Genomic DNA, 27,017 nt, shown 5'->3' on the forward strand with positions numbered 1-27,017 from the left:
CAGGCCAACAACCAGTCTAGGTCAGCATCCTGTTCTCACAGGCACCGGCCAGATGCCCCATTGGGCAGCCCGCAAGCAGGGGGAAAGCACAGCAGAAACTCTCACAACTTGTGATTCCCAGCAATAGGTATTTAGAGGCACACCATCTCCAGCCATGGGGGAAGAAATTAGCCATTGGGGCTAGTAGCCATTGAGATACCTCCATGAAATTTGTCTAATCCTCTTTTAAAGCTACCCAGGTTTGGCCAAGTGCAGATTCGGCTGGGCAGAGAGAACCGTTGTTTGCTAAAGGCCACAGCAGAGGCCAGGCTATATATGACTCACTGGGTGTTTTAGCCATTGTTGCTTATTGATTTTGATGGTTCCATGTATCTTGTGAACCACCTGGAGTTTTATGTGATAAATAAAAGGTAAGCCTTTAAAATAATAAATGACTCTGGAGACATCTCACCCTCCCCTAACCAAAAAGCTGCCTGCCCAGAAGCTTTTTCCAACTCACCCCCCCCTTCTCCAATGCAAATAACGTTTGCAAATAAGGGTTGCACACTCTTAAATCTTTGGTTTTGTGGTCTGCCGTATGGCTAGAATGGGGCTAGAAATGGCTGTGGGTTTGAGAGAAAACTGGAAGATGGGGGAGACACTTCAGAGAGGATAATTATTTCCTGTGCTGATTTACAGCATGTTGGAAGCAGAAGTGTGGAATGGACTAGGGAGGGATGTGATGGGGGGCGGGGACATGGTCTTCTGAATGGTGACAGGACTTGGGAGCAGGTCTGATGAATGGGAAGCTCTGTTTTTGACCTCCACATAAGAGTCTTTATTAGCAGCCTGAAGTGGAGGGGGGGGAGCTGATGTTTGGGACTCTTACTGTTAGAAACACCACGCACACCCCTGTGTCCCAGGTATAAATAATAAGCAAACCTCTCTGAATTTTAGTTAGGAGCTTAGCTGCTTGGACACATTATGCACTATTGTTTTAAGGACATGTTTATAGGTATTATAGAATCATAGAGTTGAACAATGCAGTCTACGATATGTTTTGGGAAATGGTGTCTCCGTGCGTTTGGATGCCTCTCAAGATAACACAGCCATCTTTGTTGATATTTGGACCCCGGGTGCCATTTTGAAGCCATTTTGAAGCAAGATGGTGGACCACAACTTGACTTTGCTGTGACCCCACCCAGTTTTTCTTGTGTGTGTGACAGGTCCAAACTCACAAATTACACAATCCCTTTATAAATCAAAATATATTTATGGTTTCTTTAAAAAATTCCCAGGCAGTGCTGGGCATTTCCTGCTAGTTAATAATGGTAAAATATTATTATTCCAAATTTATATCACTCCCTTTCAAAGAAGTTATGTGGTAGCTATCCAAACAAGTGCTATTCTGTGCCCACTTTCAGACTAGGATTGGAGGAGGAGTTTTGATTCAGTTTGCATTTAAAGTTGAACCTCCCTAACCCACCCTGTCCCTAAAAATACATTAACTGAAGCGTAGAGCCATCTTTCAAAAACCTGCAGTTCTCCGACCAAGTAATGGATGCAAAAGTGGGGTGGGAGTGTGTGTATAAAAGCAAATATTAGTAGAGTCTGCAGACAAGTTAGGGGGAAATGTTTATATTAGGCAAAATGTCATACAGGAATGTGTCTATTAGGGAAAATTTGCATTAAAATGCTGCTGGATTTTCATGAAGTTCCTCCCCACCCCCATGCAAACTGATCTGGAAATGTGGCAAATTGAATTTAAGATTGGGGTGGGGGTGGGGAATTCCCTGCAACAAATGTGTGTGGTGGACAAGGGATAGTATTTTTTTCTGGGGAGAGGCGAGCCATTGTAGAGGCCCCGCCATGATCCAAGGTGACCAAGGAGAACACTGCCTGCCTCTTTGGCCACGCCTGTCCTATTGGTTCTGCGAACCGCTCCGTTTTTAAAGCAGAGACACCCCCCCCCCGGGAGAGGAGAGAGAGGAGCTAAAGGACGAACTCTTCCATCCTGATGCAAGTGCATTAAGATGGTTTTCGAAGAACGCTGGGATTTTGCCAGCTGTTGCAACCTAAATTAAGCCAAAAATAACCTCTCCTTGCTGGAGAGAGGGCGAGAAAGAGGGAAACAGCTCTACCCCTGGCACCTGGCGGCGTTGTGGGCAGCTGCAGATTTTTATTACAGCGAGACTGGGGAGATTGCCTGGTGCCTGCCAAGCCTTCGGAGTTTGGGATTGTAGGTACTGCCGGCGTCTATCCCACCTGCTTTGACCTCTCGGCGATTTCAACCATGGCTATCAGTCCCGGCTCCTCAACACCTTTGCTTCCCCACAGGGCCATCTAATGATGAGTTCTGGCTCTTTAGTTTTGTGGCATGCCAGCCTTGGTTGGCCCCTTTAACCTGGAAGAGGAAGAACGCGGAACCCGAGAGTCCCCTGCTGCTGCTTCTGATCACCTTGGGTGCACTCTTGGCGAAAGGGAGCGTGGCATCGCCTCTGCTGCGCTTGGCAAATGTCATAGAATCATTGAATTGCAGAGTTGGAAAGGGAACTCGGGGGTCATCTAGTCCAACCCGCTGCAATGCTAAAGCATCCATAACAGAGGGCCATCCAACCTCTGCTTAAAAGCCTCCAAGGAAGGAGGTAGCAACTTTGCCATCTTCTTGGGGGGGGAGGGGAATCTTCAGGCCCTGGTATCAAACTTGCCCCTCCAGCCTTCTCTGTCTGGACCATGGCACTTTACCCAGGCCACATACCATGTGGCCCTCAGATGGTTGCCCAGAAAGGAATGTGGCCCTCAGGTTAAAAAATGGTTCCCCATCCCTAATCTGAGGTATTGCCTGGCTAAGCTAAAACTTTGCCTCCTTGCTCATGGGGATGCCATAGTGGTCTGCCGCAAATCTTGTTGGAGCTGCTGCACAAATCTTAACACTCCGGTTCCCCCCACCAGCCACTTAGAAGGGGAGAAGGCTGCTTCTTTTATAGTTCATTAGGTTTTTTTATTAAAAGATTTTCTTGTGTTACAAATAAACAGGGGAAAGTACATGGCATCTCCACTTTCAATTCATAGAGTCTTTTTCACAGTTCGTTTACATGTAAGGAGAGACGCTTTTGTCATAAATAAGACCAAGCTCTGGACCCCCTAACCTCTGTCAATGTCAATAAAGATAAATAGTTCATGCTTTGCTGGCGGAGATACTTAAGGAACAGAATGGGAAAACTGATTTGTAAAAATGTTACGAGAGACATTGCACATATTTTTTTGTAAATCAAGAAAATCTTTAATTAAAAAAGAAAAGAAAAGAAAAGTGGGGGAGCGATGTTGGTTCCTGAACATTGAGACTGCCGAGACCTGGGTGGTGCTGCCATCTAGAAACTTTAGGGTGAATTGCAGCTGTTTCTTTTTAATCGCAGTTTCCACAGCTTGCTACCTTCTGGGTTACACTGCTGCTGTGTGTGTCATACTTGGGGCTGCCTCTGGAGACTCCCTGTACAAAAAACTACAGCTGCTGGATTAATGGGTTTGCCTCTGTGGATCTCATTCTCCCAGTTCTTAAACAGCTCTTCTGACTTCACACCGTCCATAGTTGAAATAAGGGAATTAGATGGGTTTAAAATGGGACTGGGCAGATAAGGCTCCTGAAGGCTTCTAACCTAAGGTTACCAGACGTCCCTGTTTCTCGGGGACAGACCCCGGATTTACAAATCAGTCCCCTGACAAAATCCTATCATTCCTATTGAAGTTGAAAAGTGTCCCCAGAGTCATTGGAAAAAAATTGGTCTCCAATGTCCTAGTCCTATTCTAGCCACCCATGATGGCTGTGGGCTACTTTCTGTGTCAGAAAATGAATACCAGTCGCTGGGGGTCACGAAAGGAAGAGGACTGTGACTTCCCGGAGGCATCCGTTTGCGTGTTGGAGTTAATAGGCCCTTTTGGCATGTTAATGATGGTGGGTCCATTTCTTTCAATGGGTCTGAGTAGAATGTAGCTGGAGACAATCTATATTTATATCCCACTTTCCTCCAAGGAACTCAAGGTGGCATCCGCATCTCTCCTTTTATCCTCTCAACAACCCTACGAGGTAGGTTAGGCTGAGAGAGTAGCTCCCAAGGCCACCCAGTGAGCTTTGTGGCCAAGTGCGGAATTTGAACTGTGGTCTCCGATGTCCTAGTCCAGGCACCCCCAAACTGCGGCCCTCCAGGTGTTTTGGCCTACAACTCCCATGATCCCTAGCTAACAGGACCAGTAGTCGGGGAAGATGGGAATTGTAGTCCAAAACATCTGGAGGGCTGAAGTTTGGGGATGCCTGTCCTAGTCTGGCACTAAATGCCACACACACACACACACACACACACACTGTCCTATTTGTCGTTATTTAAACCTTTCCCACCCTTGAATAAGAGTTGAGAGAGGAAGTTGAAAGAGTGCCACTCTTCCCCACTTCCTCTTTCAGCTCTATGTTCTTTTCAAGGCTCAGATTAATTCTGCTGGGTGCAGCGGCTGCTCATATCTTGCAAAGTGTGTCCATGTGGGCTTTTTCTGTCTCCAGGTCAGGGTGCGAAGGGCAGATCTGGATGAAGTAAGGCAAGAAGGGACCCCTCTCCTGGTTGAGGAGAAGGCAGAGCATCCCTTCAGGTCTTCCTTTCTGGATTTCAGCTGTGGGGAGGAAATGGGTGTTTTATGGGCAGGTTATAAATCCACCAGAAGAAGGTTTTATATAGCGGAGAGCATCCGCTACTGTAGAGCGCAGGTAACACAAGCCAGTAAACCACAGCCGCGGGGAAGCTATCTCCCCCCCCCCCTCCCTGGAAGCCAGGCAAATTAGAAAGCAGAAATAAAAGGTGACCTTCTGTTAAATTGATGCTTGTGGTCTTGGCCATAAACCATCTTGCTAGCTGACAATGACTTTTCTGGCGAAGGACTCTGAGTGAGGGATTCTTAATGGGTTACTGGTGTCAGGGCAGGAAGGAGTGTGGAATGCAGTGCAGCAAAATAATGAATGGTCTGAGCCGGCCAACTGCGGGAGGTCGCAAAACTGTCCTAACCGAGGTGAGCCGTTAACTTTTGCGGGGTCAGAGGGATGTCTTGGTGGAGGGTGAGAGGTGTCTGGCAAAGGAGCGCACCGCCATTTATCGGATTGCCCCTCATCTGTTTCATCCTTACCTGTGACCTTCACTCGTCCACTTCTGCCACTCCTGGCTCCTCAGAATGTAAAAAAAGAGCCTGAATGCTGGACGTGGGGATCTGGCTCAGCATCCTGTTCTTTCAGGGGCCAACCAGGGGCCAACCGGAGGGAAGCCCACAAGCAGAGCTGAGCACAACAGCAGCGCTCTCCCCGCTTGGGATTCCGCCGGCATTTGGGGGCATATACTGACGCCGACAATGAAAGGAGAGCATAGCCATCGTGGCTGGTAGCTGTTGGAAGCCTGATCAATGAGTTTGCCTAAGCCTCTTTCAAAGCTGTACAGCTTGGTGGCTGTCACTGCACTTGGTGGGAGAGAGTTCCATAGTTTAACTCTGTCCTGCGGGAAGAAGTTCTTCCTTTTATCTCTCCTGAATGTCCAGCTTCGCTGAATGCCCACGACTCCCAGTGTTACGGCAGAGGGAGAAAAAGCTTTCCTCTGTCCACTTTCTTCATGCCAGGAATCATTTTATAAACTTCTATCATGTTGCCTCTTACTCTCCAAAACACTGCAACCTCTCCACATAGCGGTTTTGCTCCACCCCCCCCACCCCGATTTAGTATCTAGTATTATGAGAGAGGGACGCGGGTGGCGCTGTGGTTTCCTGCTTGGCAGGGGGTTGGACTGGATGGCCCTTGTGGTCTCTTCCAGCTCTATGATTCTATGATTCTAAACCACAGAGCTTAGGGCTTGCCAATCAGAAAGTGGGCGGTTTGAATCCCCGTAACGGGGTGAGCTCCCATCGCTCGGTCCCAGCTCCTGCCAACCTAGCAGTTTGAAAGCGTGTCAAAGTGCAAGTAGATCAATGGGTACCACTCCGGCGGGAAGGTAAACAGCGTTTCCGTGTGCTGCTCTGGTTTCGCCAGAAGCAGCTTAGTCATGCTGGCTCCCTCAGCCAGTAAACCGAGATGAGCGCCGCAACCCCAGAGTCTTTCACAACTGGACTTAAGTGTCAGGGGTCCTTTACCTTTTTATTATGAGAGAGAGGTGGAAAATGTCCTTCCCTTCGACTGCAAATTGAGCCTGCAACAGGGCTAGGGAACTTCTGAGGCCCTCGTGCTGGCAGTGGGCAAAGCAAAGGATGCACAATTTGCTTTTGTATGTTAGCAGTCACAATCAGAGGGCCAGTCATAGCAACTGATAGTTACATTTGGAAGCTTTTTATCCTTTCAGCGTCATTCTGAAACTAAAGTTGAGCAATGAGCGGTCCACGCAGCTGCTCTTAACAAGATCCCTGTTAATTTTGTGGACTCCCCTGACGTGTGACTCCGCTGACGGACAGCGCTATTAAGCGGTCATTAGTAAGCGTGTCTGAAAACGTGGCTTTCGCCGCCAACAACGGTTTATTGAGTGTTCTGGGGCTCGGTGACAGGAGAAAGCCGTGGTTTGTGCAATGGGAGCTTAATGGGTTTATTTTCCTTAATGGGTTTATTTGAGGTGGGCATTAAAGCCGACAGCCGCTTATTAGCTTATTTGATGTTTGGACAAATCTAATTCTAATATTCCCACACTGCCAAAAAAAAAACTTAAATGCATTTCTGTGGATAGCAAAACACTGCTGTCAAGGATAGGTTGCGCAGAATTGCTAAAAAGTGGGTGCAGAAAAAAATATGAAAGTGTGTGTGTGTGTATTACTATATATACAGTATATACTAATGCCATCTTCTCCTTCTCTGCCTTTTCTCCTGCTAGTGTTCATCATGGGATTCGGGCTGCTTGTCTACCCCTTCGGCCTCAGTTCCACTGCCGTGCAGAGGTACTGCGAAAATTCAAGCATCTACTACGCTGGCGACTGCCAGATTGGATGGGGCTACATGCTGGCAATCGTGGGTGTCATGCTCTCTGTCTTTTTGCCGTTCTTTGCAAAATATGCCCCGAAAGAGCACGCCTCCCCCACTCCAATACCCACAATTTTATAGTACTTTTCCCAGTATCGAACATCCGGATGTTCCCACCTGAAATCGGCGGACAGAAGAAATTTTAGGGCACTTCCATTGAGCCTCATTGCTAAGAAATGAATTGGTGGGGGGGGGGGGAGAGAGCAGTAGAAATGACAGCAAGAAGCACTTGAATGACTACAAAAGACCCAAAGTGCACTGATGAGTCTTCCATACACATGAGAAATGGACGCTCTGGGTCTGTATAAAGGGTGCTCAGCAGTGGTTGGGTTGCCTTGGACATTTATAATGGCTAAATGCCTCAAAAGAAACCCTGTTTTTTATCCTCAAAAATCTCTGTCTACCTCCCAGTTTCTTTGTGTGCTTGTGTGTCTCAAAAACCTTTTTTAAAGCCTCGATCCACTTTTTATATCTCGTTTCTTAAATATTTGGACTTTTTTGAACCTGGTTTTTGTTTTGTTTTTTCCAGCCTGATCTGTGCTATTTTGTAAAAGTAATATAATAAATGGCAAGCGGGCCGCGTGGGGTGGGGCGTGTTCCTTGGAAATGAGTTGTGGCAAAAATTGTGTGCAGTTGACAAAAATTGTGTCTCTTCCTCGCCCTCTGTGGCCAAATCAGTGCATGCCAGTCCTGAAAAAAACATACAGAAACACCCTTTTCTAAGATCAAAAGTGTAACTCTCTGAATTGGCTGTCAAAACTTTTCCCCTGCTAGGTTAAAGAGGTGTTTTCTGTGCCTAAAAATTTGTGGCTAATATTTCAGGAAGAACAGGGCAAGTTTCTCAGCCTGGCTTAAGAGGGCTCCCCCTTGCGAATCTTCACGATGAAATTATTTTTAAGCACCTTTCCCGTGGCGGCTCCTGAATATCTCATCATTAACTGTGGCAACTGCAAACTTGGTTTGGTTTAAAAGGGGGTTAGTCAATTCCACAGAGAATGGTAGATTTATCAGTGGTTTCAAGTCAAGGTAGTTAAATACGATCTTCCACTAGCAGGAGCAGTTGACCTCAGAATACAGTTGCTGGGGAGAAAGCATGGGAGGGGGCTGTTGCCATACCCCCCCCCCTGGCTTATGGGCTTTCCAGAGGCATGTGATTGGCCCCTGAGAGAATAGGAGGCTGGACTAGGTAAGCCTTTGATCTGATGCAGCTCCTATTACATTGCTAGCTATAGCAAATATTAAGAACGCAATTCAAAAATCCTCTCACTCTCTCTCTTTTTTAAAAAGCAAATGGCATTGTGGCTATAGTATCTGTACCTGATGCATAGCCCCGTATAATTGCTTAATTAGTCTCTGTGTCTTTGCCAGGGAGTTGGCCATAAATATTAGTGTTTCTGAGAATTAACTGTGTGTGGTCGCTCACTCTCTCTCTCCCTGCTAAACTTCCACTGGAACAACATACACATGAAAGACAGAAGCTGTCCCTTTAAACCAGTGGTTCCCAAATTGGGTAATACTGCCCCATGGGGGTGTCAATGGAATTACTTAGGGGGTTGCTAAGAGGCAAGGGGGTGCTGGATATATAATTTTTCGCTGGATGTGTAACAGTTTTGTTGAATTTAGTCGATGATCCAGTGATTCCAGCCTTTCAAAACTGATAGTGATTGTTTTAATTGGATTTGGAATAAATGTGCAATTAATTGCTACTGTTTTGAGTTTTATTGTGTTATTATCCTCCTTAGTGCGTCTTGCATACCCTAAACCCTTTTTATAACATACTGTAAAGGGCACTGAGGATGAGTTTGTGGAACTTAGAGGCGCCACTTAATTTGGGTACCACTGCTTTAAACTCACTGATCGGTTTAACCAAGCTGTGGTTTTAACACAGAGTTGCATGCAGTAATTTGAGCCACACACACAAAAGTAAAATAATGCAGGCTGACTTTTTTTTGTTTTCTTAAGCAATAACTGTTAACCTTTATTTTTATTTGTTTTAATAAGAACTTGGCCTCAAGCTTGACCCTCATTCATACCAGGATGCAGGGTGAATAATTCATAGGTTCGTAGTCAGTTGAGTCTGTCTGACCTGTATCTTACTATGTGTATGCATGTAAGGATTAAAGGAGTTAAGCCACTTATCTGAAAATACACATACTGAAGCCAGGAGTCCTATCTACAGATTACAAAGATGGTAGCCAGAGAGAGGGAGGGAGAGAAACGAATGAGTTCTGTTTCCATCTTGAAAATCGTGTCGCTCTGAGTTGTTGACCCTGAGTCCGTCACCGCTGACGTCTGGCTAGAACTTCCTGTTCAGGTAAGGATGCTGAGCGGGGCCATTTCTCTGGCTTATAAGATACGATTCGGCATAAGCAGAGCTGGCTCTCTCCTGTCTGAACAGAACTGGATCTGATGTGGGGAAGATTCTCGCTGCAGGCATGGCATCTGCTCTGGTTTCGTTTTGCCACGGCCAGCTGCTGTAACAAAACGCACCATTTGCCTTAAACCTTACAAAGTGATTTGGGTCCTGAATCAGATCTCGGCTTCATTTCACTAAAAGCAAACCAATTCTGGCTTTTATCATTCAGATCCGAAGATTTATCAGCACGGAACCGGCTAGGGTTTGGCAGTTGGTCTGTTAGGACCAGGGGTAGTCAACCTTTTTATACCTACTGCCCACTAATGCATCTGTCTTGATGGTAAAATTTCCTTACCGCCCACCAGTGCTCGATGGAAGGAGGATTTAGCTTGTGCCGTAGAACCCACCTAGAATCTTGAAACGCCCACTAGTGGGTGGTAGGGACCAGGGTGGCAACCCCTGGTTTAGACCAAACCAGAGACTGTTGTAAGACTGGTGTTAACATATGGACATAAAGCTGGAGCATTTAACTAAGCAGCCTTGACCCTCTCTTTGTTGTCGTCGTTTGCTTATCAATGTACATTATAATTACATGGTTGTCCGTATCCTTCTGTATGATTCTGTGGCTCAGGGACAGAGGGAGGAGAATGCAGAATGCCCCAGGTTCAGTCCTCGTTGGCATCGCCAGGCAGGGCTAGGGAAAGACTCCTGGGGGAGCCAGTCAAAGTAGACTAGTAGCGGAGAACCTGCTTCCTTGCTTTTTTGGGTGGGTGGGTGGGTGTCGAAATAGCTGAAGGTTTTGTAACTGGGATGGTAGCCTACAATGCAGAGATCAGAGCTGCCACTGTTGTTCCACCCACTTCTTGTCTGTGACCCCAGCCACAGCTGGCATGAGCGCTCCAGTGTCCCTCAGGCGGAAATTAAATTGTGGTATTGAGCTAGGTGGACCCATCAGTCTCGCTGACAGCCACTGTGGTGTAGTGGTTAGAGTGCCAGGCTAGGACCTGGGAAGCCAGGGTTCAAATCCCCACTCAGCCATGAAACTCACTGGGTGACCTCGGGCCAGTCACTAACTCTCAGCCCAATCTACCTCACAGGGTTGTGGGGATTGAATGGGGAGGAGGAGAATGATGTTTGCTACCTTGTTGAGCTCCTTGAAGGAAAGGTGGGCTATAAATGTAAAAATAAGACGAATAAAGCCGTTTCCTATGTACCTATGCTCACAGGGTGCCTTGGGCATGGGAAAGGGCTTCCACTTCCGCTTTGAGGAGTCATCTCCAAATATATATTCTCTGAAAAAAGGTGAGGGCCCACCCCTCTTTACTGCACTCAGTCTTGCTCCAATAAGAGTAGAAGCGGCTTTGTGATTGTCACAAGGGCCAGCCAATCAGCCCTGTCTACTAAGCAGGGCAGGAGTGATTTTCATGACAGGCCAACCAATCAGCGCTGCAAATTAAAGCTTCGTCTACTAATGGGAAACGGAGGTTTCCTCTGAGCTTCATCCGGGGGAGAAGATGGTGGAAGTGTCTGAAATGGACTGAGTTGGCTTCCACAATGGGTTTGTCATTGTGGCGGGAATTAGGGAAGTGCTACTTGCGTGTCCTTCCTTTACGCAAGATTCTTATGTCCAAAGCAGAGGGCGGAATTCATTTGACCTTTCTAGAGTGATTGGTTCAGCAGCAGAAGGTGTCTGCTGGAGGAGAAAAGTTGGGTTTTTTTGAAAATCACTTCCAGGGGGGTTGGAGGAAAGATGGGGCAGACATTGGAATCAGATCTCATTTAAAGGACAAAGCAACCTAATTTGAAATTACCAAATTGATACACAAGCTGAAATGCAACAAATCCTTTGGGATTGACACTTCTCTGAATTTTGCAATTTCCAGCCAATATCGTGTACAAAAAAATATGTATACCAGGGCAGAGTGTGCATAAAACTGCATGTATGGGTCAAAAGACATGTAAAACAGCATCATGTTGTGCAAAAATGCTGTGCAAAAATGCAAATATTTCATATAAAAATGTGTATATTAGGGGAAATTTGCATTAGAATGCTGGAGAGAGTCCCCACCCCCATTTCCCCCTCAGACTGATGTGGAAAATTGGAGAAGTGAACTTAATATTGGAAAAATGAGAAACCAAAATTGCCTGATTTTCTTATCTCCATCTGCAGTGCTTTTCTACTAGAAAAACCGGTGCTGGTACTCACCATGAAATTATTACAGTAAATGCCACACTTTTAATTTGTGCTTTTCTTCTAGAAAAAAAAAAGAGGCGTCGTTACTGCGTACCCTTGAGTGCTCCCAGAAAAAAAACAAACCACTGCCTTTCGGGGGGAAGGAAGCCGGGGTCTGCAGGTGGAGGGGGAAATTGGCAAAAACTGCTCCCCATTCATGAGGAGACGCCTCCTGCCTTGAGCAACAGCACTAGGAGGACCACTTAAGAGATAGCCCAGAGTTTCTGGATTTAACACAGGCATCCCCCCCCTTTTTTTGTAGTGCTGCCTGATTCTCTAGACAAAGTAGTTTGGACATTTTCTCGTAAATGTTTAATGAGGTAAGGAGTATAAAAGAAGCAACTAAGAGGTAGAAATGAAATTCTTAACCTCTATCGTGAGAGACAGGGGGAGGGTGAAAAGTGGAAAGTTGCCATCTTTCCTTTCCTGTGCTAACCAACCTGTGCCTTTTAACAATAGGACGAGTGTACAGAATGAGATCAGTATTGACCATCGAATCAAAATGTTCATCAGCCAGTGTTGTACAATGTCGTAAAAATTGTATTTCTCTGTGTGGTTTGCGTGTTTTTCAAAAACATCAGTTTTGTGTAATGTTTACAACTCTTTGCTTAAGCGTTTCACTAGGAAAGTGATTTGCCGGGATGCACAAGGGGGGGGGGAGTGTCCTTTTTGCAGAAACTGGACCTTAAATTGAGCCCCAAGTAGGGTTTTTTTGTGCCCTCCGCTGACTCTTTTAGTGTGGGTTTTGTGTTTTTGTTTTGTCATTTTTTTTAAAGGATCTGTACAAATTTTCTTGTAGCCAAAACACAATTTCATATTTAAAAGCTGGTTTCTAGAGCCCCAGCATAGTTAATGATGTCAAACGTCGTCGTTCTGCCCTCCCCCCCTTGAAATGTATATCAGAAAAGAATTGAACAATGCTTCCGTTTTTGTATCATTTTAAATGCAATTTAAAAGTACTGTTTGTTAATGCAACTTGAAACACAGGGAATAGCCATTTTTCAGTTGGAGAGATAGTCCTTAGAAACCTGGCGTTTCAGGTTGGGGGGAAAACTGGTGGATAAGATTCTTTTTTAAAAAAAACAACCTTCATTACACTTGTAAAAAGGTGAACGTAATCAGTTGGCTGGTACAGTCTTCTTGCTGCGGAAATATTAGCTTGGATGCAGAGGTTCCTTTCCAGACAGGCTTCTCTGCAGATCATGTCTCCAAAGGCATTGCCACCTTGTACCGGCCCGCTGTTGCTGTGAGGTACGTTTGCAAAATTTCCACAGCAGGAGCAATTCAGAGCATTCAGCAATGGACAGATGCACTACAGGTGGGTCTCCCTCAGAGGAGGCTCCCTGCTGTACCTCTGTCCCAGCTCCCAGGATCTTTGGCCAAGTGCCAGGATCCCAGCAGCACCCCCAACGAAGACCCAGGTGGCATGGATCTTTCCTGGTGTAGCACAGGTATAGCTGCCCTTTTACATTTCCCGCAATGCACTGGAGCAAAGGGGCATAGCTCTGTGTTGGAGCATCTAAGTTGCTTGCAGGATGCCCCATGTCCAATCCCTATAGCAACTGCAGGTAGGATTTGGAATAAAATCCCCCCCCCCCCGCCCTCTGAACCCCTGGAGAGACGCTGCCAAACAGTGCAGACAACACTGAGCTGGATCCGCTGCTGGTCTGATTTGGTAGCAGGCAGCTTTCTCTGTTCCTCCGGCGTTACATCAGGGGTGATCCAAGTCATTGCAGGAAATTCAGATGACACACATTTCTCCTGGGAAGAGCAGAATCGTAGGAGAGAAGCAATCGGAGGCTGCGATTCTGGCATCCCCTTCAAAGCTAGAGTCAAGTCTTAATGAATTACACAGAAATACAGGTGGGCGTGTGCTTCCAAGACCATGGGTAATTCTCAAAGACAAACCTTTCCATGTATAAAAATGCAGCATGCCTCAGATTTTAACAACTGCAGTATGTATTCAGCTGTCAGAAATTTCATCAGAAGTTTAATGGCTCTGCTTTGAGACCTGAGCTTTCTCCACCGAGGTGTGTTGTGTTTTCAGTTGGCTTTGCCAGACCTTGACTTTGGCAACTCATCCCGTTGATGGCTTGTTTAGACATACAAGTTGTTGCCTGATTCTAGTTAACTTGTTTTATGACGCGGGTTAATCACGTTCTGCCCAAAGGCAGCACCTTAGTCTAAAACACTAATAATAGGCAAGTACACTGAGAAATATGGAGGTGTGGTTTGGCCCTCATGGTTGTTTGGTGGACGCAATACACCCTCAGAGATTCATAGTGCAAAGCTGTGCATAATTACAATGGCTGCATTTGACCATCTCGATAGACTATCGTTTATCACTTCAAGAAGAATCCTAGCCTCCATGTTGGTGAAGCCACAAGGAAGATGGATATCAATGACGGTTTCTTTAAACAAGCCAGCTTAATAAAGGATGGTTTGAGGTTGGCTTGTTTCAAACAAACCATAGCTAAGATTGGATAGCATGGCAAGCTGTGGTTAATTAGAAGTGAGAGTTGAACACTTCTGAGCTCCTCCTTGTGGTCACACTTAGAGGAAGATGAAAAGGGAGTGCATGAAGGCTAGACTTTTCTCCATAAACCATGGTTTATTGTGATGTGGTTTATTGTGACATTCAAATGCAATCATTCATTGACTGAATCCAAAACAGACAAGGATATATTATTGTAAAGTTGCCCTTGGGAAAATAAATATCAATACTTACACTAGTGCTGAGAAATTACAAACAAGTACGGTTTGTAAATTAAATTGTGCATAATAGCTTCCCAATTTCCTTTTTCTTTTCTTTTTTAAAAATACTGGTTCAAGTTCAAGTTTTATTCTAAATATGTATATAAATATATAAAAATATAAAAATATAATTTTTATGTGTAACTAAAAACTGTATTTTCCATTACTGTGGTTCCTTGTATTTTTGTCCAGGTGCCTCCTTTTTTTAGACTATTACCTTCCCACCCACCCTGGCTGTATTTGACTTGTGGAATAAAAATGCTTCCAATGATTTGAAATGTGAAATTTTCTGATTTGCCAACACTGTATTATTATAATAAAGCGATACATGCTGTCAGTAGGGGTTGCTTTCATTTCTGCAAAACCTTACATGCTCTGTTAAATGAGGAGGAGTGGATGGGATGGGAGAAAATGGCAATGGAGCATTTATGGAAGCCTCCATCCAGTGTGCACTCTTTATAAAGACACTGGCTTCCCAGTTTACCCCTCGCAAAGCTACAGTTCCCATTACCCGTAATGGAACTACAGTTCCCAGGATTCTTTGGGAGAAGCTGTGTGCTTTAAATGTGCAGTGTGTACACAGCCAGAAACAAAGGAATCTGACAGTCGCATCTTTAAAGATTAACATCGTTTCCCCCCAAGAATCCTGGGAACTGTAGTTCTGTGAGCACAAAAAACCCTCAAGCCTGTGCAATGAGGAACTGATATTCAGAACATGTACAGCCAGGTAAGGACTCCAGCTCTGTCATAGGGAACATGCAAACCTGGAACCAACAGCTGGCATCCAGGAGAGCCCACCAGTGCTGATACTTGCCCTGTGCCCTTCTCACTGAGTAGCTGGCTTTATGAGCCCCCATTTTAATTTCCTCGAAGAACTCTCTATTAATATTAGTCAGGCACCCCCAAGCATTGCTTTTCTCTGCAAGGAGGGAAAAAAACAAATCAGGGTCTTCATGCCTTTTCTTTTCTCCAGCAGATAGGAAAACGGCCCCAGATCCCAGGCCACTCCTCAGATCCGTGCAAGTCCATGTGGCTGCATTTCTTTTTGTTTTAATAAAGCCTTTAACATTATCTAACATGGTCACTAGCGTTTAAAACGAATCTTTAAAAAATTGCACACATTGAGATAGGTTTCCACCAAGTGTTACAGGCAGCTGAGGATTTGACTCTAAATAACTTGCTCTGATTAGTGCTTAAAGTCAATTTTTAAAGCATTTTGTTTTCTTAGCATGAAATAGATTTTGAATCTTTTTAAAAGATGCCTACTCAGATTTTTTAGAACAACGGCACTGAAAATGCAAAAGGGCAATAGTTTTGAATTAGTATCGATTCTGTTATTACTTCTAATCCATTTGAGATAATAGCAAAATCAGTTCTTTGTTTCTGCTACAGTTACTCTGAATGAAATGGTCATAAACGTTGCAAGTGCGGGAAAGTGGGAAAGTTTTCTTTAATTCCATTATCCTCGGTAACTGGCGCTTAGGAGACCAAATTGTGCAGGTTTTTTTTATAAAAAAAAAGTCAGGGAGATGTGAAGAAGTTTTCTTGTCATTCTGCATCTTATTCCATTGGGTGCTGATATTCCCTTGGCAGCCCTTTGTGATATTCCTTAGTAACACGTGCAGGCATACACACCTGAGCCTCCGAGAGGGAATACTTTCGCATTCTCAGCAGTCCTCAGCTCCCTGAGTGCCTCTGACATTTCAGCCTCTAAAAGTAAGATCAGTTTTAGTGGTAAAGTTAGATGTACACAATGGTTCTGCTTTCCTCGGACCACATCAGCGAGGCCGAAAGGCGGGTCTTGACATCTGGGCAGCCCAGGACACACTGCCCAGGCTTGCGCCCCAGGGACATCACTTAGGTACTGTTAACACAGTGGCTTAACTTCACCCCTGGAGGTGCCTAGATGGATGCCAACAAGAAGATTACAGTATATTTTAAATGTGCTTTTAAGGTTCTTTCAGCTTTCAGCAGCTTTATGAGATTTTATACCTTGTTCTTTCTTATGAGGTGTTTGCCTTCCTGAGTCTCTGGTTGCGTACACACCACAGATTTAAATCACATTTCAAGCACACAGCTTCTCCTTAAGAATGCTGGGGACTGTAGTTTCTTAAGGGTGCTGAGAGCTGTAGCTCTGTGAGGGGTACGCTACAGTTCCAATGATCCTTTGGGGGAAGCTGTGTGTTTAAAATATATGGTGTGCATGCAAAGTAGACAAACTTGATGAGTATGATCTTTAGACTGCAAGCAGGGGAGTTGTTAGGGGGTGGAGCAGGCAGCCAGAGCCTCAGACTTTCTGAACTGAGCTCCATAACCCTACCCTTTAAAAAACAACAACAACCATACAGGGTGACTGGGCACACTGCAAAATAATTTATGAGATCCTAGCCATTCACAACAGGTGCAAATTTTATGCACATTTGTGTCACATGAAGGTGTGCCTCATGTCCTTTTAAGCTCACCTAGCAACACTCCTGACTCCAGCCGAGCTCCCTGATTTGTTGCGATGTGTTTCTTAAGAATTGCACTATACTTTAATAGATCCTCTCCCCTATTTGGTTTGTTGAAAACCACCCTGTGGCTTGGGCAAAGGATGGTACCATATATAAATAATCGGAATCAAATAAGTAAATATGAACTGAAAATGTGTTGTTTTTTAAACTGAGGCCATGTAGCCTCTCTGCGAGGCTCCATTGCATTTCCTTAAATGATACCACCTAAGTCATTTGTTGGTTGTCCCTATTTAGAACCTATCTGCTGGGCTTTTCTTTGTAGCTGCATCTTGGCTAAAATAGGTAAGCACTGTTTTATATTGCAGAGTGCTGCCTTTTAGAATACATTAGGCAAATAGGGTAGTGATCAGTCACTGTCTAGCCTCCAAAACTTTGGGAGAGGATGTGCTCCATCAGGGATAACCAACGTGATGCCCTTCAGATATTACTGGGCACCAACACCCATCAATACTGGCGGCTGGCCATGCTGATGTCCAGGGACATCTGGAGGGCACCAAGTTGGCTATCCCTGTCCTACATGAAATCCCTGATCTGAGGCCTCAACAGAAGAACAGCAAGTTCTCTATCCGCTGAGTATGGCCCTTGTGATTTGAGCTGTTGGGATTGCAGGAAATCCTAAATAAGCAACCCAGACTAAAAAGCGTAATGGAAGTAAACCAGAACTACTTTATTTTAGGTAACATGTTATGGTGATGCTTTCATATCGGTGCTGAAAATATGAACTTTAACAAATATTTCACATTATGCCCATATTGTGATTCCTAGTATATGTGTGTAAGTTAAACTTCGTTGCTTGTTTTGACACATTTGCTCATCTCAGCGTCTGCAATTTTGACAGAATTCTGGAAAGTTTGTTGCTCCGGAACCGTTGCAGGTCTGACGGAGACGCATTTGAAGACTTTGCGCTTTGTGTCATAGTTTCCCATGCATCTGTGGACTCGACCTCTGATTAACCTTGGCAGCTCCCGGTCCTGTTATGCAAGAAGAATAAGAGGTAACCCTTAGCATGAAATACTAAGCATGTACAAAAGGAGCCAACATGGGGCCTTCCAGATGCTTGTAGACTCCATTCCCCATCGGTGCAAACAGCCAGCATGGCCAATGGTCAGGAATGATGGGAGCTGGAGCCCAGTGGCATCAGGAGGGCACCACATTGCTATCCTTGCTTTAAAGTAACAGTAACATTGGAATTCTCCTTTTTGTTGTAGTTAAACAACAGTTTCATGCTTCTTTCCCACAATCTAACATCAACAAAGTTGTTTCAATTTTTATTATTATTTAAAAAATGGCTTATAGAGAATTACAGTTGCAATGGTAAGACTGGTAAATGTCAAGGTAAGGTGTTTGTTTTATTTAACAGGATTTATATATTGCTTGATCACCCGTAACCACTAAGTGGTTTACATAGGTGTTAAATGTTCCGCTGTCAAAATAAACTGGAATACTCTACAGAAATAATACTTGTTTTGAAAATATTTTTATACGCTACTTTGTATATCAGTGAAATTTTTAGGACTGACCACATTTTCCATGAGTATGCATTTGGCATGTATAATGACTTGTGAAAGAGCTTATGGAGCTAGAAACAGGATGAACACTCAGGGAACCTGTGAAGCTCCCTGACTGATCATCCTCTACTTGTATCAATCCCTCTACTTGTATCAATGGTGCACAGGTGTTTATTGCAATAGAAGTGGTGGCTTCTGCAGCACATGTAGTACACGCTTGAATAAACATGGGAAACACTTACAATCTCATAGAATACACATGACACGCTCTCCTTCCCGTCTCTCAACAGGAAAGTCTTGGCCCCATACTGCCCAGGGGTGACTGCAGAATCCAGGACGCCTAAATATATAGAGCAGGATTTACACTAACAATTGTATCCCATGGTGTCCTGAGATAACATAAACGGCTTTTTTTAAAGGTCTGCTTGGTTGATTTTGTACAAAGATGGAAGTGGGATGACAATCTATTCTTCTATTGTACTACAATTTGAATTCTATGGGCTAGCTCAAGTGGCTCAGATCAGGCTGTGTGGCATCCACAGCTCTGTCCTCCAACACTTTGCTCCTGTTCTCTGTACCCACCCATCCCAGCATCTGCCACTTGAGGCAGCTTCCTCACTCTGTCTAATGTTAGAGCCAGCCCTGTGAGATCAGGTAATGTGTCATAGAATTGGAGAGCTGGAAGGTTGTATGCTTTCACACAGGATCTAGACGCGATTCTCAGATCTGAGGTAGACCTATGCAAAGTGCCCTCTCGTTCAGTTTGCTGGCAGCGGTGACAGGGAGTAGAGGGCACTTGCAGTGCCCCAAGCAGCACTGGGCAGCTGGATCTAGCCATTGTTTACACTTGCACCAAAGCAGTGTTCCTCTGAGCCAGGGGTGGGGAACCTCCTAGGCCAGACCCCTTCTCCCCAGACCATGTCCTTCACCAGCCCTGCTTTGTACCCTCCTTGCCCAGCTGGAAATGTGTCCTTGAACTCCGATAATGCCTCTTTACTCGCCTGGATGCTGACGCTGATGATTTTATTATTTATACCCCACCCCATCTAGCTGGGTTGCCCCAGACAATCTGGGTGACTGGATGGAGGCTAGAGAGTGGCGTGTCTGAGTATGTGCTGATACAGTATTAGCCTACAGAACCGAGGTAAAATTTATAACTGTTGCTCTGCTCACTTTTGCCTCTACCACTGGCATGTGGCCCCTGAAAGCTTATCCAGAAGGGAATGAGAGGCCCTCGGGAGTTAAAAGGTTTCCCACCCCTGCTCTGAGGCATTGCAGCAAAGGAAAATAATGCCTTAGCCCAGCTCCTGGGTCTGCTGGGAGCACCAGGCTGAGAAAAAAATATGCAAAGCATGTTGGTAGCAAGATAAGTGTCAGCAACGTGCCTTGCTTAGGGTGCTGGGTCTCAGGCAGCTGATGCTGTTGTCTGAAATAGATAGATTAGATAGATAGATAGATAGATAGATAGATAGATAGATAGATAGATAGATAGATAGATAGATAGATATTGTCTGTGTTTGCATCGTGGCACCAGCATTCTGTGTAGAAAAAAACAATACACTATTGTACTTACCCAAGACCTCAAATAACAGTGGCACTTTATTCGTATACTGACTCCAGTGTTTCATACTTTCAATGACGACAGATATAATTCTGAGAGAATTGTCTTTTTCCTGCAGTTTGGCTTGATACGCCGCTGGCCCTTTCTTTCACACAGAGGAGGCAAACGAAAAGAGAACTTGAGGCAATTAAAGACCTTTGCACAGTGGTGAGTTCATGCTCCAGTACTCGGAATTATATATTTTTAAGTGCTTTTCTGTCATATGCAACTTTGTTTTTGAGATCCTGTGGGTGCGGGGAGTGAGAATGCAAAATGGACTTCAAATGGAGGAGCAAAGTAATTTTTGAAGTACAGTAAGCCTGCAACTTACGCTCACTTTTCTTAAATGAATAAATTGGAAAAATGGGGGAAATCAAAATATGAGTAGAAAAATGTCAGGAGGAGGTTGGAGAGCAGGAAATGACAATCGGCAATCCCATCAGCCATTGCACTCAGCCTGGGAGAGTGTTCGCATAGCTGCCAAGTTCTCCCTTTTTTTAAGGGAAATTCCCTTATGCTGAATAGGCTTCCTCGTGAGAAAAGGGAAAACTTGGCAGCTATGGTGTTCGGCTGTTGTCACAGTTGGAGAGTAAGATAGGGCCAAGCGAAAGCACAGAGAGCAAGTGGAGGTAGCCTGTGAGCAAGGGGAAGGTAGTCTGAGCTGGTAAGTGCTGGGGGGGTTTTATGTTTGGTTTTTTTACAGGTTGCTTAAGGGGCCTTCCTGGCTTTATGTGTTTTTTCATTTGCATACAGTTCCCAGGAACCGAACTCTCGCATAAGTTGTGGGCTTACTGTACTCATTCCAGGGCCATTTGAAGGACTAGTGTGGGGGCCACTAGACCTCTTAGTGAGAAATGATCTGAATAAATCACTCCTGCACAAGATGAACAACTCATATGCATCCAAAAGGCCTGGTTTGGTAGAGAAATTTGTCCAGCATGTAATGGTCAGCTGTACTATGAACTGAGCACCATTTTCCTCCATAAGTTCTTCTCTAGCTCAGAAAGTCGAAACAAGATGCTGTGCCTGCAGCCTGCATGGTTTTCATTCAGCCATGCTCAAAGTCAGCCGCATTCTCACAGTTTGAACATGCTCAGAAGCGCTTGAATGTTTTCCCCCACCCCCTTATTCTTAGACTGGATCTAGACACATAAAAGCTGTGTTTCAGTTAAATGCATTGTAAATTTACACAGAGAAATCCCGTAGGGAAAAACGGGACTTCACAGCACCATCTGGTGGAACAGTGTTATATCACATATACAACACATATACAGTAAATCACTTTTTCTTTACCAATCTAGCTGAGTCCTTTGAAGAACTTTCATTGAGTTCTGTGAAACTGCATGGCAGAAAAAGTTAGCTGCTTTATTCAGCAGGTGTTCTTTGATGTTAAGTCTCTTTATTAACTCTTTGTGATTGATCTGAGTTATGAGAGCAGATCACTTAACCAAGCAGCATTGGGTGGATGGGTGTAACCCTATTTGGGTTAATTTTCTTGGTAGCTCCTTGCAAAATGTTTTATGTCTCATACTCAAATCTAAAACCCACTTTTAAAAAGGTATACAATATGCTAAAAAAGTGGGTGGGGTGGGTGGAAACCGGTAATTCAGCTGAGGAAGCAATTTGATTTTATTGGATGATGTAAAATAATTTACAAGTCAACCACTGATTTAAATTGCAGATTACTTAAGATTAGAGGTCCCATCCAACAAAGTTTTACTCAGTGTGGAGCCATTGAAATGAATGGACCAATGTTAGTCATGGTCATTACTTTTCTGTGGGCCTACTCTGGGTAGGACTAGCATTGGAAACAGCCCTAGGTTTTGTGGGAAGGGGAACACACATGCCTTTTTTCTTTTTTTTAAGTGTATTATAATGTTACCTGAACCATTTTGACATCTTGAGCACAATCAGCTTTTTTCTCGTTAACTTTTTGTTGTAAAGGGCTGGGTTTAAATGTATACGATGTACTCTGACCCTGTGGGCCCCTCAGCACTGCGTTCCTTCCAGCTGGCCATTGGGCTGTGGCTGGATAGCTTTGTTCTGCTCCTCCTGCCTTGCTACCCTGTGAATAGCCAGATGATTTCTGTTGCTTTGATCCAGTCCCCATCAAATACTCTGGACTGTTGTCAAGCTGTGAACCCTTCCTGTTGTCTGTTCCACTGCCCAAAGCTGGGAAGTTGTTTCTTTTCCAAGTGTTGTTTTTCTCCTCTAGTCTGCAGTGAAAATAGTTGGTATGGCTTGAATATATCAAAATATGTATACAAGCATTTAGAAACCCAACAGCATTTTGAAATCCTTTCCTCTAATTCCTCTCAGAAATACATAGAACAGGGAGAGCCCATGTGGGGTCCTCCAGATGATACTAGATTCCAGCTCCCATCAACCCTGACCGTTGGCCATACTTAATCTTTTCTCATATATTTGCATGGTGGTAGAGCCAGCGTTGTGTAGTGGTTAAGAATGGTGGACTCGTAATCTGGTGAACCGGGTTTGCTTCCCCGCTCCTCCGCATGCAACTGTTGGGTGACCTTGGGCTAGTCAGATGGGCGGGGTATAAATAATAAATTATTATTATTATTATTATTATTATTATTATTATTATTATTATTATTATTATTATTCTCTGAAGTCTTTCAGCCTCACTCACCTCACAGAGTGTTTGTTGTGGGGGAGGAAGGGAAAGGAGATTGTTAGCCACTTTGAGACTCCTTAAGGGGAGTGAAAGGCGGGATATCAAGTCCAAACTCTTCTTCTTATTCTGTTGCAACCTACATTGGCTCAGGCTGCAACCATCAGTGGGTTCCAACCCACCAATTGAAGACTAGTGATCTAGTCTAACCCCCTGCATGTTGTTGCACCTTAAATTTTTACAGAATTCCTCCCCACCCACCCTGCATTTCTAGTTCATGTCCAAAGGGCAGAACTTGAAGCATAGGCAGAGTGAATTGTTTCATCAGCATGAAAAGGTTTAACTCCAAAATCCACCTGCAGGGATCCCAATGAAGCAAAGTTTCGTGTCAAATGATATTATGACCTCAGCTGGAAACAGTTGTACGCTTTGGGGGATGCAACCAACCTCCAGTTGTTGAAGTTCTTTCCTGCTTGCGATACAGCTGATGTTGGTGTGTTTTGGTGTCTCAACACTGAAGGTGGAACAGGAAGCTCTGCTGGGCTTTAAGGACATAATTTTAGAGCTTACAATGCATGATGAAGAGACAGATGCGTGTAAAAATCATATGTGTAATCATACAGTATCAGTTTCCATAATTTTAAAATAAATATAATTACAGGAATATAACTGTATAAAATATACTTGCAGTGGGGAGGATTAATATATTTAAGATGTGTTGCTTTTTTCCATACATACATTGTTTTCTGTAATTGAGTTGGTTCTGGCTTTGCAATTTCCCATCCGAAATCTTAAAAAGTCAAACAACACAGTTAATTGAAATCAAGTTCATGATATTGGTAATATGTTGTTTGTGAGCTTGAAAAAATATATACATGTGAATTGCTTTTACACTCCTCATAATCACAGTGTTGTGGATTCCACCACACGCCCACCCTGAACCAGTAGTGCTTCAAGTTCCAGTTCTCCAACACTGAAGATAATTGCACTTTCCTCTCTCACAGGAATCTCCATGTGTGCCTGGAATCCCATGAAACTTTGAATTGTGACAATAACTGCCCAAAATAAGAGCTCTCAAGTGCCCTTCTAACAAGGAAAGTTACTTCAGGTTAGGGATAGACATAACTGTCATTTTTTAATAGATATGCTATGTTTATGTTCTTAATTATTTATTGTAAGCTGTCTCAGAAATGATAATAATAATATATTATTTGTACTCTGCCCATCTGGCTGAGTCTCCCCAGCCACTCTGGGCGACTCCCAATTGAGTATTAAAACAGTACTTGATGGTGTTTCCTGATTGGCAGGGGTTGGACTAGATGGCCCTTGTGGTCTCTTCCAACTCTGATTCTATGGTTCCCTGTAACCTCACTTCTCGCAATAACCACCAGAAGGCCCTTGGCACTGGATCTCAGTGTCCGGGCTGAACGATGGGGGTGGAGTCGCTCCTTCAGGTATACAGTACCGAGGTCGTTGGGCTTTAAAGGTCAACACCAACACTTTGAATTGTGCTCAGAAATGTACTGGGAGCCAATGTAGATCTCTCAGGACCGGTATTATGTGGTCCCGGCGGCCACTCCCAGTCACCAGTCTAGCTGCCACATTCTGGATTAATTGCAGTTTCTGGGTCACCTTCAAAGGTAGCCCCACGTAGAGCGCATTGCAGTAATCCAAGCGGGAGATAACCAGAGCATGCACCACCCTGGCGAGACAGCCTGTGGGCAGGTAGGGTCTCAGCCTGCGTACCAGATGGAGCTGGTAGACACCCGCCCTGGACACAGAATTAACCTGCACCTCCATGGACAGCTGTGAGTCCAAAATGACTCCCAGGCTGCACACCTGGTCCTTCAGGGGCACAGTTACCCCATTCAGGACCAGGGAGTCCCCAACACCCGCCCGCCTCCTGTCCCCCCAAAATAGTACTTCTGTCTTGTCAGGATTCAACCTCAATCCGTTAGCCACCATCCATCCTCCAACCGTCTCCAGGCACTCACACAGGACATTTACCACCTTCACTGGTTCTGATTTAAAAGAGAGGTAGAGCTGGGTGTCATCTGCATACTGATGAACACCCAGCCCAAACCCCCTGATGATCTCTCCCAGCGGTTTCATATAGATATTAAAAAGCATGGGGGAGAGAACGGAACCCTGAGGCACCCACAAGTGAGTGCCCAGGGGTCTGACAGAATAAAGAACGGAATGAAGTATCCTAGAAAAGGGCTGCCTTTCTGGCCAGAAACCCTGAACTTTACAATGCAACATTTTGTTGCAGGTCCCACTTGGAAATAAATAAGTAAAATAAATAACAATCCCCCGTGGATTCTTTCACCGCATTCCTCTTAACGCTGACAGCCCTGCGGACATGTGGGCTGGGTTGATCACATGGGTACTTTCCCTACAGCACTCCAGGCTGTAACATTTAAAGGGCACCAGTGATATAAGGCCTGGCTGGATCAGATGTCAGGGCCTATCTATTTAGTCCAACTTGCTGCCTCCATCAGTGGCCATTCAAAAATCCCCGGAGGCTCAGAAGAAGGGCATGAAGCTAACAATCATCTGCTTTGTTTCCGCCCAGCATCTGGAAATTGGAGGTACATTGACTGAACATGGCTAATAGCCGCAGCCAGACTTATGCTCTCTTAATATAATTGTTTATAAGCAGTTGTCGGTATAATCTATCGGTTTCCTATTTCTGTGTCAGTAGAATGATCCAAGTTGAATGCACTCCTTGAGAAAAGCTAGGTAAGCAATTATTTTATGGTTGCACTGTTGTACATTACCATTTTCCAAAGGCAGCATTTTGAAACCACAAGGCAATTGAGAGGTAGAAGTTTCTTCGCTAAGAAAGCTCCCCCTCCCCTTTGACCAGCATAAAATAGGATTAACTGTTATTATTACAGTAATTAATCCTGGCAGAAATTCTGCACAATAGCCTTTTCAAGCATATTAGAGATGACAGATATATCTTCTACAATAGTGCGCCTGAAATTCTCCTTTCCTGTAACATGGACCTATGATATGAACTGAAAGAAAAAAGGGCAGAGTTTCAAGAACTCCTGTTTAAATGTCAGCGTTCCACATAATTAGTAAAGACAAGAAAGTAGTCCTGCAACCTGCAGATATTTCAGTTGTATAATTGTGTAACCCACACACACACACACACACACACACAAAATAAAATAAAAAATCCTTCCAGCAGCACCTTAGAGACCAACTAAGTTTGTCATTGGTATGAGCTTTCGTGTGCATGCACAAAAAGCATGCACACGAAAGCTCATACCAATGACAAACTTAGTTGGTCTCTAAGGTGCTACTGAAAGGATTTTTTAAATTTTGTTTCGACTACACCAGACCAACATGGCTACCTACCTGTAACTAATGACAAACTTAGTTGGTCTCTAAGGTGCTACTGGAAGGAATTTTTCCATATATATACAAAAATATTGTCCTCCACTTACCAGCTAGCATGGCAGAATAATCCACATTTTCAGTTGGATTGCTGGTACATAGCTCATTTTTAAGTGGGTTTGAAGTGAGTGGTTGCCTGTTCCTTTTTTTCTGATTGAACAGTGGGACTGGTAAGTAGCCTAAAATGCAAAGTTACAACACAATATGTATATCGTTTTATGATAATATTCTCATATCATTCTTTGTATTGATTCTCACACACAAACACAAGCTAACAGTTTGCTCTGAGGCAGAATTTGAACTATCCCCCACCTGCAAAGGCCACCTCCTGCATGCAGAAATGGTACAGAAGGCCGCAGATACTGTACTTCCAGTATTTCAAACACTCAATGGGGGTTGCAGTCTAGTGAGGAGGGTGGCTTGACGACAGAGGGTATGGCCTGGAGAGAGTCCCTAGGGCCAGGTAGCAAGGTCTCTAGGGCCACATGCTTGCTGTACATCTTACCCTCCTAGATCTTTAAAGCTCCCCTACCTGAACCATCATGACAGGCATTTCACCAAGTCATCAGAATAATTTTCAAATTCAGTACCAGTGCAGTATTGATACCTGCAGTAGAGCGGCTTGAATGGTCAGTTAAAGTCCTCTTCATTTCTCCTTCCACAATACCTAGACACACACACAAAAAGATAAATGACTGAGCACTCGTCTTTTCCCAGGGGTGATGTGAGCATTGCTTGTAAGAGAACTGCAGTGCATTATTCAAGCACAGTAGTTTATAACAAGATTGTACTAAATTTAAAAATATAATATATAGATCAGGGTTCAGCAAACTTTTTCAGACCTTGTGGAGGGCTGGCCTATATTTTGAAGGAAAAAATTGAACGAATTCCTATGCCCCACAAATAACCCAGAGATGCATTTTAAATAAAAAGGACACATTCTACTCATGTAAAAACACCAGACAGGCCCCACAAACAACCCAGAGATGCATTTTAAATAAAAGGACACA

The 27,017-nt window shown here is 44.3% G+C and overlaps 2 protein-coding genes across 2 annotated transcripts in view; one reads left to right on the forward strand and one right to left on the reverse strand.

Moving 5' to 3' along the window:
- LHFPL7 (LHFPL tetraspan subfamily member 7) overlaps positions 1 to 7,459 on the forward strand; it is a 63,991-nt gene extending 56,532 nt beyond the window's left edge. The window contains exon 3 of the mRNA XM_035139688.3: positions 6,858 to 7,459. Coding sequence (XP_034995579.2) covers positions 6,858 to 7,084 — 227 coding nt within the window. The 3' untranslated portion in view covers positions 7,085 to 7,459. The remainder of the gene's footprint in view (positions 1 to 6,857) is intronic.
- Positions 7,460 to 17,577: 10,118 nt separating this feature from the next.
- SPATA22 (spermatogenesis associated 22) lies at positions 17,578 to 26,341 on the reverse strand. Its single transcript, XM_088658206.1, has 8 exons — positions 26,320 to 26,341; positions 26,058 to 26,186; positions 23,338 to 23,389; positions 23,047 to 23,142; positions 21,850 to 22,183; positions 19,941 to 20,073; positions 18,610 to 18,707; positions 17,578 to 17,830 (listed from the first exon to the last, which is right to left on the reverse strand). Exons 1-8 carry the CDS (start codon positions 26,339 to 26,341, stop codon positions 17,639 to 17,641), a joined length of 1,056 nt encoding a protein of 351 aa, XP_088514332.1. The 3' UTR covers positions 17,578 to 17,638.
- Between the last annotated feature and the right edge of the window lie 676 nt (positions 26,342 to 27,017).

The sequence above is a fragment of the Zootoca vivipara genome, chromosome 14 (genome assembly GCF_965207765.1).
Source record: "Zootoca vivipara chromosome 14, rZooViv2.hap1.1, whole genome shotgun sequence".
NCBI classification, from domain to species: domain Eukaryota; kingdom Metazoa; phylum Chordata; class Lepidosauria; order Squamata; family Lacertidae; genus Zootoca; species Zootoca vivipara.

What these genes read in the sequence shown, in the direction of transcription:
- SPATA22 (XM_088658206.1), bottom strand. Translation starts at nt 26,341, where the DNA reads ATGCAGGAGGTGGCCTTTGCAG. An exon ending in TTATTCTGCCATGCTAGCTG is followed by an intron (nt 23,390 to 26,057) that starts GTAAGTGGAGGA and finishes TGACTTTTTAAG; the next exon opens with ATTTCGGATGGGAAATTGCA. An exon ending in ACTCAATTACAGAAAACAAT is followed by an intron (nt 23,143 to 23,337) that starts GTATGTATGGAA and finishes ATGTCCTTAAAG; the next exon opens with CCCAGCAGAGCTTCCTGTTC.